General features: G+C 34.5%; 1 protein-coding gene across 1 annotated transcript in view; it reads right to left on the reverse strand.

Moving 5' to 3' along the window:
- Positions 1-351: 351 nt before the first annotated feature.
- Positions 352-13,824, reverse strand: part of LOC143244078 (NALCN channel auxiliary factor 2-like) — a 53,587-nt gene continuing 40,114 nt past the window's right edge. The window contains exons 2-3 of the mRNA XM_076488124.1: positions 7,780-7,945; positions 352-1,141 (exon numbers count right to left, since the gene is read on the reverse strand). Coding sequence (XP_076344239.1) covers positions 780-1,141; positions 7,780-7,945 — 528 coding nt within the window. The 3' untranslated portion in view covers positions 352-779. The remainder of the gene's footprint in view (positions 1,142-7,779; positions 7,946-13,824) is intronic.

Here is a 13,824-nt window from a genome sequence, read left to right on the forward strand (position 1 = left end):
CAGTTCTGACATAAAAAACAATGCAAGCTTACTAAGTCATGGAATTAAATGTTCGTTGCATGATTAATAACCTTAAAAATACATTACAACGGTCAGTCAGGTTTTTTATTGTACGATAAGAAAAAACAAAAACATCGTGACTATGAAGTTTATCAGTTGATTAAAAAAAACCAGGGTATTCATTTTATGCAAAGGTCAATAGTTTTAAATTCAGTGCTGTTTCTAAAACTCACTAAAGTCAGTCTCTGAAATAAAAATGTTCTACGTCACCTTGATTTGTAGCTTTTCAAATTCATTGTTTTAGTGTCTGTAATGCAGGAAATATTTTACAAATAATTTGAAATAATTTATTCTGAACGTATAGGTCGTTTATTTATTTATTCTTAAAGTATAAAACACTACGAAATAACATATATATGTATATATAAATTATAAGAAAAACAATGGATGTTAAAAGAGTATACCACAAAAAGTTTTTAAATACTTAAAAAAACAAACAGAAACGGCTTCATTAAAAATTACAGTGGAACAAAACATTTCTCTAACACTGTAATCTGAAACTGAAAACGTAGTCGACGTACTCTTTGCAAACAATCATTCAACGTGTCACGTGATACTTTCCTCAACCATTTAGTTATCTTTAAACATTTTCGTCTTGACAACACTGTATTGGCTTTTCCATAAAGACAGACAATGTGTACTGACATAATATCTAACTATAGAAATGTGGACTTCATTCTATTTTGATTATAGCAGAAACGACAGTAGCTAAACCAATGCTAAGTGGGTTCTGTGCAAACAATCCCAAAAGGGTTAGACCAAGTCCATCTGCTGCTTCGCTGAGTACAATGTTTGATCACTAAGTGACGCCACAATCCACTGATAATTATAAATAATCCTGCCACAAGATAGGTGTTCGTAGTCTTGGTCACTGCTCGAGAAAAGGTAGTGGGAGACACACACGAAGTGTTTTTAAGTGATAATAACGCATTGGAATTTGTGCGGTTCACTGTAGAATCCTTCCAAGAAAAAGAAGTATTCCGTGTTTTAGGCTCGATGACATGGCAGAGCTGGTAACAGAATCCAGGCAGACCGTAAGGAGAATTAGGCGAAATAGAAGGTACGTCTGGAATGTTAGGATCTACAACAAAGGGGGAAAAATACACTTGACATTACGAATAGTTTAAAACAAACATTCAAAATTAATACATTTATAAGCTAAAATGATGACTAATAAATTACAAATCATACAAACAAATGACAATACCAACAAGTTCTACAAATTTGACTTTAAACAAAGTATAATTTTATTCGATCAATTAGTTCACTACCCGTACTTTCCAAATCTTGTTGTTGAATACACAATACTTAAGAAACTTAATTTTAAGCCAGTTAAAAAAAAATATTTCTTTCCATTTACATTTATATTTGCATTTAATCCCGTACGTCAAGGCTAGAAAGATAAACGACAGAGTTTATTTTAAAGTGTGGCCCGGCATGGCTAAGTTATTAGGGTGATCGACTCGTAATTTGAGGATAGCGGGTTCGAATCTCCGTCGCACAGAACATTCTCGCCCTTTCAGCCGTGCGGGCGTTATAATGTGACGGTCAATTCCTCTATTCGTTGGTGAAAGAGTAGCCTAATAGATGGGAGGGGGTGGGGTGGTAATGACTAGCTGCCTTCCCTCTAGTTTTGCACTGCTAAATTAGGGGCAGCTACCGCAGATAGCCCTCGTGTAGCTTTGCGCGAAATTCAAACAAACAATTTTTAAACGTTTAGGACTGATTTTTCTTGATTTGCGGGTTGAAAGCTAAATGGAGGTAAGTACATCTCTGAAGACCTTAAAATATATTACGTAATTTTTTTAATAGGGGAGATTATAATAATATGCTGGGTTAAAAATGGCGGCAACACGAATGTCACAGGATATTTTCTTTTACGTCACATTATAACACACCCACGGCTGAAAGGGCAAGCATGTTCAGTTCGACGAAGAGTCGAACACCTTAACCCACCTGGCCATGGCGAGGCAACAGTGTGTATCTTAACGTGTATAACAAGCACTGAAATAGAGGAAAGTGTATATAAAACAAAACAACGAAAAAACTTAGTACAAACCTACAATTAAGTACCATCAATTAATTAAAACAAATGTTAAAATTATTTGAGTTTTAACTTACGTAGAGAAACAAAGATTAATTTCAGTTTGTTTTATTACTTCAAAATTGTATGCATTTCCAAAGATATATAAGTTTTAGACCGATAGTGTCGAGTATAGACACTTCGTTATATCAGAGAACTAATCATACGTCTCAAAAGTATTCGTTTTAGAAAAATCGTTTTAAATATACAGTAAAATGTGAAGAGAAAATTAAAAAGCAAAATTAACTAAAGACGATTTGTTAGTATCTTTTGATGCAATATCGCTGTTTACAGAAGTTCTAGTAGAGGGTGCTATTAAGTTTTGAGGATAAGTTGTTAGCAAACAAAATCTCAGCAGTTGATGTTGTAGATGTACTCAATAAAGATATGTGTGAAAGATACAGTTTTTCAAACTAATAGTAATGTTTGTAAACAAAATTAAGGGTTAGCTGTGGGATTCCCACTTTCACCGTTATTGTGTGACTTGTATAGGGATGTATTTGAAACTAAAGCCATATATGATTCAAACTGCAAGTTTGACATGTGGATATGTAGGTGACACACATTCATAGTGTGGAGGTGTAGTGGCAAGACATTAATTGAGTTTACGTACTGTTTGAATGGCATAGAACCATCTATACAATTTACTTAAGAAACTGAGAAAAATAATAGCTTGCCTTTCCTAGATGTATTAGTAAAAAGGAATTTACAAGGTAATCTAGAAACATCTATTTTTTCGGAAACCCTTTTCTGTTTTTAACGCCTCCACATCGATAATCATATCATACTAGATCACAAAAAGATATCTGCTTTTCATAACCACGTTCACAACATTTTGAAAATATGTACTAAACATAAGAATTAAAAAAAAAAGGTTATTATTAATGAAATCTGTAGGAACTACAGGACAATTTAACCCGAATATTGTACACAAAGCTGTTAGGAAATTCAATGATGCGATAATCAAATTACACTTGTTTTTATTCTAAATATAACTTTACTATATCTTAACACTCAAATTACCGACTTGCTTTTTTTGCTGTTCACATCCCGTGGTGTTCGACCTATTGCTTCACATTGAGTAATTTTAAGTTTTTACCTGTTTTAAAAACTCAATGAAAAAACTGGCCAAACAAATGAGACAAGAACACTTGTTTTTCGCTTAAATTTATAAGAAGTTCCAGCAGCGATTAGTGGGGCTAATTGCAATACTGGCGATATTTGTTTGTTTTATTTTTTGTTTTGTTTTTTTAAATTTCGTGCAAAGCTACATGAGGGCTATCTGCGTTAGCCGTCCCTAATTTAGCAGTATAAGACTAGATGGAAAGCAGCTAGTCGTCATCACCCACCGCCAACTCTTGGGCTACTCTTTTACCAACGAATAGTGGGATTGACCGTAACTTTGTAATGCCCCCACGGTTGAAAGAGCGAGCATGTTTGTACGTGAACTATACGTGATCAACGACTCCGAAACTGCCAAAGTGATGTCCGCACAAGTATTTTGGTGCATAAATAGTTAATTAGTTAATTTTAGGGTTAAAAATCGTGAAACATAAATAACGACAATCATTATTTAAAACATATAGACACTAAAAAAGAATGGTGAGCTTTCAGAAAAAAAGAACAAAGATTGATCGCCCTCTAAAGGAAAGAATGATAGTTCTTCAAAAGAAAAAAGGGTAGACCTTAAAAAAGGACATTTGATCCATTTTAAATATATAAAAATACAGCCCTTCAAGGTAAGATTAATAATATCCTTGAAAAGTAGCCCTAAAAAAGAAGTTATCGCCTCCTAAAGAAAGGAATGGGGGATCATTAAAGATACAATGATAAGCTGTAAGGGGAGAAATGATGAGTTATTGTAGGTCATAAACAATAATGTAAGACGAGCCTTTTCAGTATAATGTTCCACGTGTGGAAGATATAACCAGCAAAACTTCATTATAAACTCTGTACGACAATAGGGATACAAACAATAATTTGTTTTACCATTGGTTTTTATCCAAGATAAAAATTGGCAACTACAAAAAAAAATTAATTTTAATACTGGATTAAAGTTTTGGATAAAACTGGTAACTACAGAAAATAACCTATTTTAATACATGTTTAAATGCTTGGATAAAACTAGTAAGAAGTCGAAAGCAAGTTTTGTAATATGGAGAGAGAAAAGTCCTAGCGATATGGAAAACTATTACCACGCTAATGCGATAAAATATAACGATGCAGAAGAGAATATCCACACTGATAAGGAAAACTTTTCCGAACTGATGGATGGAGACAAATATGGAAAATAAAATATTTTAAATGCTACTGTATTACAGTTTGTTATCTTATTTTTACTCGTGTCTGGTTAGAACATGTATACCAGAGACTTGTTTCTGTTCGCACAGTAAATGAGAAGTTTGCTCTAATTTGATAGACAAATTTGATAGTTTTTTAGACTTCGGGTAAAGTATGCCACGAAAACCACTGTTGGGACCGTCAGATGAGGTCTAGCTACATCTGAAACCGTCGCGACATCTTGTGGCCTCTTAGGAAACGAAAGCTGATCTCACTAGAAAACTGCAGAATTCCTGAAAAATGACATGAGTGAACAAGCATAAGAAACATGAGGTTGTGAGGTTAAGTAGTGTCATTCTCATTAAACATTCTTACCATGAAACAAGCCTAGGCATCATAATGCTATGTTAAGCCTACCATGTAACGCAAAAATACAATACCCTATAACCAAGGCGTTTTCGAAAGGTGGACTTTTTTTCTTCAGGACCAAACCTTGAATGAAAAACCATTTAAACGACGAAATCATGAGTATAAGAGTAAGATGATACATTAACAGTTTCAAAAAATTCGACGAACACCTTCGGTAAATCTGTGTACTAAAATCGATAAACCTATAAATAAGCTACTCCGTGCTTTACCAAACATTTCTTAGACAACAACTAAACAAAAGGCCATAAAAGTGGTGTGTTAATAACCAATTACGACTGATATTCAAACATAAAATGATATTATTATGACAAAGAGCATGACAAATAAGCCGATTTTGAGAAACAAAAATTATTACGATTATTAAACACACACAAAGGAAAACCTGAAAATTTATCACGTGTTTAAAATCTAACTTAGAAGTATGATATTCCGCTAATTTAACAAACACTTGTAAACATCTACATTTTAATCTATGTGAAGCACCCCCAGTGGCACAGCGGCATATCTGCTGACTTTACCGCGAGAAATCGGGTTTCACTACCTCTGTGGTGGGTGGGTAGGAACAGCCTTTTGTGTTTAATAACTAACAAATTATCTTAGGCTTTTCAACTAATTCATTTTTCTTTAGCTTTCATGGACTTACAAAACTATTTTTAAGCTGAGAAAAATTCAAACCCAGTTAAGATGGTGTAAACTATAGAGATGGTTCACCATTATAAGAGGCCTAACCATATTTCTTTTGTTTGCTGACCCAAAGTGTGTTGATAGACTTTGAATAGGCGAAACAGTATTGCACACCAGAGGGCGCGGCGAATCTAAGAATGTACTTGGCCTCCAAACCACCAATTTTGTAATCAGTTTTCACCTTTGGTGAAAATAAAATAAATCTCTAATATATTTATTGTAGAATGCGCTGTCTGGACCGCCAGTAACTTGACTTAATAGTGATGAAGGGGTTACTGTAAGTTTTGTCAAGGCATCAAAATCTGAAAGCGCGCAGCGTGTTCAGTAGAATATCGCATGCTCGAACTTTGCACCTACCGACGAGGCTTTTCGCCAAACATCAATGTTGGCTGGAAAGCGAAAAACGTAGTAGCATTTGAAACACTTTATATATATACACCTATTGGTTTGATATGATATCTGATTGAAACCTTTATAGTGGTTTTTGTTTGTTTGAAGTCAAACACAAAACAACGCAATGGCCCATCTGTGCACTGTCCATCATGGGTATTGAAACCCGGTTTAGAGCATTGTAAGTCCGCAGACATGCCGCTATGTTACTGGGGGACATTCTCACTTGCTATTGAGCGCAAAGCTACAGAATGGGCTATCTGTGCTCTTCTCTCCGCAGATATCGAAACCTGAATTTTGTGCCTACCAAGTTTTCAGAGTTACGTTTAACCCACCAGAAGGAATGGGCAATATTAATAAGTACAAATCACGTGTGTGTGTGTTTCATATAGCAAAGCCACATCGGGCTATCTGCTGAGTCCACCGAGGGGAATCGAACCATTGATTTTAGCGTTGTAAATCCGTAGAGTTACCGCTGTATTAACGGGGGACGCACAAATCACAAGTTGAAAACATAACACTTTTCTGTTCTTTTAATATGCTTAAAATTTATTTTCATAGAAAATGAATCAAACAGACAGTCGTAAGTGTTTTATGCTAAACGAAACTATAATTTAGTTGTACTTTGGTTATACATCGTTTTTTTTTTTTGTTTTGTTATTTATTACCATCTGAATGTAGATACCTTTACCATCTATAGTACAGAAAATTAGCTCTGAGAAAACTAAAAGGTATAGAAAAATTAATTATAAATACGTAAATAATTCCTACAATCTAAAATAAAAGAATTACTAAAAAACCGGTAGAACCCTGACTGATTTTGGGTCCTTGAACACTAAGTGTAGGTTACAATGAAAGGTTAACTGGTACGCCTTCGTCTATACAAAATTAAAAACAAAACCAAAACAACATGTATATCGTAATACCTATTATAATATACCCCATGTTTGCATAACCCCGACAAACTACACGTATTCCGTACGATAAAGCATGACACCCCTTCACTTATTCAGAACCAAAAAGTTTACCATGTAATTTAATAAAAGTTGTTCTTTGTAGTTTAAGTACAAAGCTACACAATGGGCTTGCTGTGCTTTGCTCACTAAGGGTATATTCAATGAACCCGGCTTCTAGCGTTCTTATCCGCAGACATGCGCTGTGCCTAGTACTAAAGCCTGACAAACTCGAAAGTTTTCAATGTATTACGAATGATAAGAGATTTATTGTCAAGACTGTTATAAAATGGAATGAACGTCCTTTAGTTATAGAACACTATAAACAACATTACTGAAATCAGGTATCTTAAATATACTGACCTACACAGATTTCAGAAATACAAATTATAGACTAACATTTGATTAACAATCTGCACGTCTGCAGGCACAGGGATGCAATTCATAATCTAAAGTGAAGGGCTCTCTGTCACATCCTTGTTTATACAAGGAACGAAAAAAATATATAAATTAAAATAAAATAATAATGTAGATGTCGCCATTAAATCTTGTTAGTCCAAGCAAAAAAGAACTGTAGGCCCTGGATTGTAATTTATAAGTTAAAATAAAGGCTGTCTGTCACATTCTTGTTTATACAGAAAAGCAAAAAATATTATATCTTAAAAAATAAAATACTAATGTAGATGACGCTATTAAATCTTGTTTTTTCAAGTAAACAAAAATTCCGGTAGTGGAATGTGATTTATAATCTAAAATAAAGGGCTATCTGTCACATCCTTGTTTATACAGAGGATGACAAAAAATTTAAAATCTTAAAATAGAATAACCACGTAGGTATCGCTAGTAAATCCTGTTATTTGAAGTAAAAATGGTGAAAAAAAGCTAAAATGATAAACTTACCTATACATCTGAAGACTGGCTCGCCAGCGTATTGTTCTTTAATATAAGGGTGGAAATAGGGACACTGTTGTTCTACTCGATGACAGAACGTCCGGCAAGGCTTTAAATGACGATCGTCAAGGAAAAACGGAAGCAACATAGCACACACCCATTCTCGATAAACATTCTGAAAAAAAAAAAAAGGACAAATTATCAGGGGGCGACTGTGTAGTAACAAGTTTAAGGTTTTTTGCTCTTTTGTCTCCTATTAAAAGATATGTTCGATTTTCACACCTTATTTACTGCGAGTTATTTGCGAAAAAACAAGTTTTAAAATGAATGAAACACGAAGACTCGTAGGTCTCTACAGTGAAGAAACAAAACAAACAAAAACACGTTAGTAAGCGTTCACACAAGAATTCATTGTTTAGTTTTAGAGCATAAAAGTATTTATAAGTTAAGTTTGTTTTGAGTTTTACTCACTGTGTTATCTTCCCTAATGTATAAATGATAGGCTAGACGGAAAGCAACTAGTCAACATCAACTACCGCTAAATCTTGGGATTCTCTTTTACCAACTAATAGTGGGTACTGACCGTAACATCATAGCACATCGATGACTGAAAAAACGAACATTTCGATGTGACGTGTATTCGAACCTATAATCCTCTAATTGTGACTCGAGTGCCCCTAACCACTAAACTATGCTAGGCCTAAAAAATATTTATAAGACCAGTAAAATAAGAGTTAATGAAGATTTATTTGCTTTTTATGGATTTTTTTTTATTCTGTACTAGAGGCAATACATTCCACATAGTCTTACGTAATAATAACGAAGAAGTCTCACCTTACGATCTTTGAAAGGTGTCTTATTTTATCAATGAGCCCTTGTCCCGTTTAACGTTTTATGTGCATTATGGGTTGTCCATACTAAATAGATTGCTGTTGATTTGGTTTCAGTTTCCTTTATTCTTGTTTCTTTGTCGAACTTCGCGTAAAACTAGTTTAGAGCTATCTGTGTTAGCAATCTCTAATCGAATAGTGGGATCGACTATCACACTGTAACGCCTCCACGTCTAAAAGAAGGGGGTATTTTCGGTGATGAGATTCGAGCCAACGATCCTTCTAACTACCATGCAGGCCTCTTGATTTTTACAAATTTTGTTCGAACTGCATATCAGTTCAATGTTCTTTTCATCTGCAACCTACAGACATCTAAAGCAAGAGTGCGATGAGTGTGTTTACCGAAATTTTGTGCATTGCGAGAACTGTGTTTTGTGTCACTAATTTTGAAATGATGTACCGTGAAAACGCTAGTCATAACCCTCTACTTTTGGCTATTATTTTACTAAACTAAAATGATATTGACTGTAACATTATAACACTTCAATGGCTGAAAGGGGGAGCATGTTTGATGACGGGATTGGAACTTATGATCCGCAGATTGCGAGTTAAGTGCCTTAACCATCAGGTCATGCCAGATGTACAGTTGAAAAGAAGTCTAAAATTATATGTAGTTCCAAGAAAGGAAAAGATGTAAGAATCGAGAAAATCTTAGCTATCAAGAAACTGTATGCTGTTTTAAAATGTGTATAACAACGTTCTGACAACATCCACATATGCACGACTATAAAAATCAACAGAATTCATCACTTTCTGGTCGCAGAGGAATTTCGGAAACAAATCCATAGAAGAGATTATTTAAGTAGTCGGTAATGACATACACACTTTTATAATTAATCAGCTGCGTTGACAGTCTTCAAACAGACAGCCCTTTCAGATGTCAAAATACTTAGATATTTGTTTTTCTTTTCAACAATCAGAACTTAAAATTTTTAATAGTATTTTATTTGTTATCCGGCAGATGGCTCATAATGTTATTGAGAAATTAAGTTTTATGATTTACATAGGGTGGTCGGATGCTCGAGTTTTTGGAATGTTGCCCCAACAGATCTAAGAGTGTTTAAATATTTGGGTTTTTGGTTTTATTAGTAATATCTTAATATTTTTAATACTTCAATTCAGTATTTTGAGCCTCTAACCACCAGAAGTCAACAGGTATGAGTTTTTGAAGTTGAGTATGAAATTACCACACAGTTCGGAATAACTCAATTTTTTTCTTCTGACGTTGGCTACAAAACTGGTCGCAGTAGGTAACATGACGCCATAATTGCATATGCATGATTTTACATCTGCTAAAACTAAGTAAAACAGTTGAATGAAAATGGCAGATGCTGTTAGATTTCCAAATCATGAAACATTTTTATAAAGTAACTCAAGGGTAAGCACAAACCTGTATAAATATTCCAGAAGTTTCTCAGAATTTCATAAGAACCTTCTAGCTAATAAGAGGTAGCTTGAAAAAATTATTTGTCAAAAAGATGCAAGTAACAATAAAAAAAATGTAAGTAAAAATGTACTAATCATTTTGCGATCTATATTATTTGTATAGTTGTTTAAGTTTTCCCCTTAAAGTGGGGATATGCTTTATGATAAAAAAACCTAAGTGCATCTTTCAAGATTTATTGGATACACGAAACTAAGAAAGTTTCAACAAATGTAAGTTGCACATTTCATTTCATTAGAATAACTTGTTAAAGTTATACTTTTTTAAGATATTAAAACAGTTTATTTATCTCAAATTATTCATAATTTCAGATATGGTTAATTTCATTTTCATTCCATAACGTCACAAAACGTTAATACGGAAATACAATAGTATCTAGTACTGGTTACTAAGCCTTTAATCCTTGTAGTAATGGAAATTATCTATGCCTACAAATATCATACCACTAACAGCTAAGCTAACTGATTTCGTACTACAAGTTTCTACGCCTACAATTATTTAGTTCGTTTCTTTCTTGAATTTTTAAAAGCAAATTTCCTAAAAAGAATAGCGTTATTATTTTGTCCCTAAAATATTTTAGATATATTAGTGTTTAAAAAAGCGTGAGTATTTATACTGACTGACAAAACGTGCAATAAATTATTAGAAAAATAAACAATTAGCTCCTGTTATATTAAAAAAAATACCGTTGTATCATTTAAAACTCGCATCAATTTGATCAGGACAACTACACAAAAGAAACAGCATAATTTACAATCGCGCGACAGAAAATGAAATGCGAGATAATTTACAAAATACTAGTATATTTCTTTCAATTTTTTCTTCAGTCCCATTACTTGTACTGTACGATCTCCTTCTAAAAGAAAACAGATGCTTTTACATTAGTCTACACATGTTTTCCTACTTGTGTTTATTTTCACGGGCAAGTCCTGCTGTTGTCAAAAAGGTCTGAACTGTGAGCAGTCTCATATGAGGGCGGTTCAAAGTTAGATCGATTAGGTTTAATGTCCATTACGTTAGCGCAACAAAAGGAGGCTGTCAAGGCCTAAATGCTGAAAGAAGAATGTTTTACAGACGAAAGCAGGTGTATCCAACCGGGCAACGTTATTGGAATCTTCATAAACTGTAAAAATTATTGTATAACCTATAGCCCGTGGGTCTTTATTCTGTAAGAGTACGATATAGGTTCACATTAAGATAAATGCTTTGCAAGTTACGATGCATATCCTGCAAAAATCGCGCCATTCAAATATAATTAGGTTTTATGCCGACGAGGCGTGGCCTATTGATTGATAGTTTGTGATGTTACGTTATCGTAGCTGTATTAACTCGTTGGAAGGTACGGCCTTAGTCACCCAATCAGAATTGGATCATACGATTTGTGCAACTCTGGTGAGATGCCTTTAAGAAGGAAAGGGAGTGAGTTGAGGGTGACAAGAAACGGACCCGTTTCTATACAAAATTTGGTAAATTAAGGTATTTCGACATTTCTGTGGGTATCATGGGACCTGTATGGACTTAAAACTGAATCCCAGAACACAGGAAATGAATCTTAACCCTGTTGGAAAACAGGAATTATCTAACTTAAGAGACATTTGTATTTTTTGCCCCAGTGACTTATTTGTCCTAGACGTGCCAATGTTATTGTGATACAAACTACCTGTTAATAATGAGGTTCATTTTAACGTAAATATGAATATTTTTGATTAATTTAAAAACTCGACACTTGGAATGTATTTATAAGCCAGACGGTGATATGTGTTAATCACTTGTTTTTTTTTTAATTTCGCCAAAAGCTAGACGAGGGCTATCTGCGCTAGCCGTCCCTACTTTATCAGTGTAAGACAAGAGGGAAGGCAACTAGTCACCACCACCCACCGCCGACTCTTAGGCTACTCTATTACCAACGAATAGTGGGATTGACCGTCACATTATAACGCCCCCACGGCTGAAAGGGCGAGCATGTTTGGTGCGAGGGGTATTCGAACCCGCGACCTTCAGATTTCGAGTCGAACGCCTTAGCCCACCTGGCCATGCCGGACTTGTTAATCACTTGAAATATATTATAAGGCGTACATTGGTATGATTGTTGAACTTTGAATTAGTGGTATAACTTTAAAAAACAATAGATCAAGTTACGTGTAAATGAACGATTTAAGAAGATCTGAAGATTTTTTGGTTAATGGAGACCTCTTGTGTCTGAACACAAATATATGGGCTTGTAATGCTAAAAATCCAGTTTCGATACCTGCAATGGGCAGAGCACAGATATCCTGTTGTGTAGTTTTATGCTTTATTACAAACAAACTGTTTATTATGGACAATTCCACTTCCTTTTTTTCTTTTAATAAAGAAACCATATTTACTGTAATATTATCCAAGGAATACGTATTAGGTAATTTTATTTCTTTGGTTTTGTTTTGAATTTCGTGCAAAGCTCCACGACGGCTATCTGCGCTAGCTGTCCCTAATTTAGCAGTGTAAGAGTAGAGGGAAGACAGCTAGTCACCACCATCCGCCGCTAACTCTTGGACTACTCTTTTTACCAACGAATAGTGGGATTAAACGTCACATTTCAGCCCCAACGGCTGAAAGGGCGAGCATGTTTGTTGTGACGGGGATTCGAACCCGTGAGTCGAGTTCCTTAACCACCTGGCCATGCCGAGCCGATTTATTTCTTGATTTTTGTATTTAAACTAAACACTTTTCACATAAAAAAAGAAATTACACGGAGCCATTCCATAAATTACAAATTTGTAATGTGGCGTTTAAAACTTTGAATTGCCTTTTGTCGAAAATTTTTAAAATATAACTCCGCTGCGTTAATCAAATTATTATTATCATCATTTTTTACAACTTGTTACACTTAAAAGTAAACTGCTCGACAATCGAGCCTAACGTCCTTATAGCTGTCAATCGTCTACCATGTTTACTGAGACACAAAGTTTCTTCTTTCAACAGAGTAAAGCTGTTTAACGGGACTAATTTGAAAACCAGAGTTTTGTTAGGAGTACCCGTTTCTTTTTCAAGTTTGAATTCAATCACTAAACGCGCTTGCCATTTCCCCCATGAGAGCATTACAATGTGACGATTAATCCCACTGTTCATTGGTAAAAGAGTTGTCCAAGAGTTGGCTATGGGTGATGTTGGATAGACTTCTTCCTTTCTAAATTAGGAACGGCTGGTGTAGATAGCTCTCGTGTAGCCTTGTACGAAATTCAACAAACAAGATCAACCAATGTTGTAGTTCGACAGTATCAATTAAAAGATACAGTTTGGTTCTCACTAGATTTACTTCCCAGAAAAAGGTTTTTCGACTGAGATCTCCTTTCAAAATGTTAGTGTTGCTACTACTATTTCGTTTTTTCGGAACGTTATATATATATATATATGTAAAAGACAAGATAAAGGGTATCAAATATGTTATCTTTCATTAAATAGCAGAATTAATTTAAAATGTTAACTTTAGAACTGTATTGATTTTTCGCAGTACTTTCCAAAACTGTTATTGGCATACATCATACAATAAAACGGGTATTAAAAAAATACTTTCATTGACACTTTGTCAACTGCAAACCAAACAGTGCGTCACGACACACAAGTTGTTTCTACATGTTTTCAATCATTTACATTTATTTTGATGCAGTGCAAAATGAAAATTAGTTTGTTATAAATTAGTGTTATCCTCAAAAGAAGCCAAAGGCCGCCCAGAGGGGTCAC

This window comes from Tachypleus tridentatus, chromosome 2 (genome assembly GCF_004210375.1).
Source record: "Tachypleus tridentatus isolate NWPU-2018 chromosome 2, ASM421037v1, whole genome shotgun sequence".
Taxonomy (NCBI): Eukaryota; Metazoa; Arthropoda; class Merostomata; order Xiphosura; family Limulidae; genus Tachypleus; species Tachypleus tridentatus.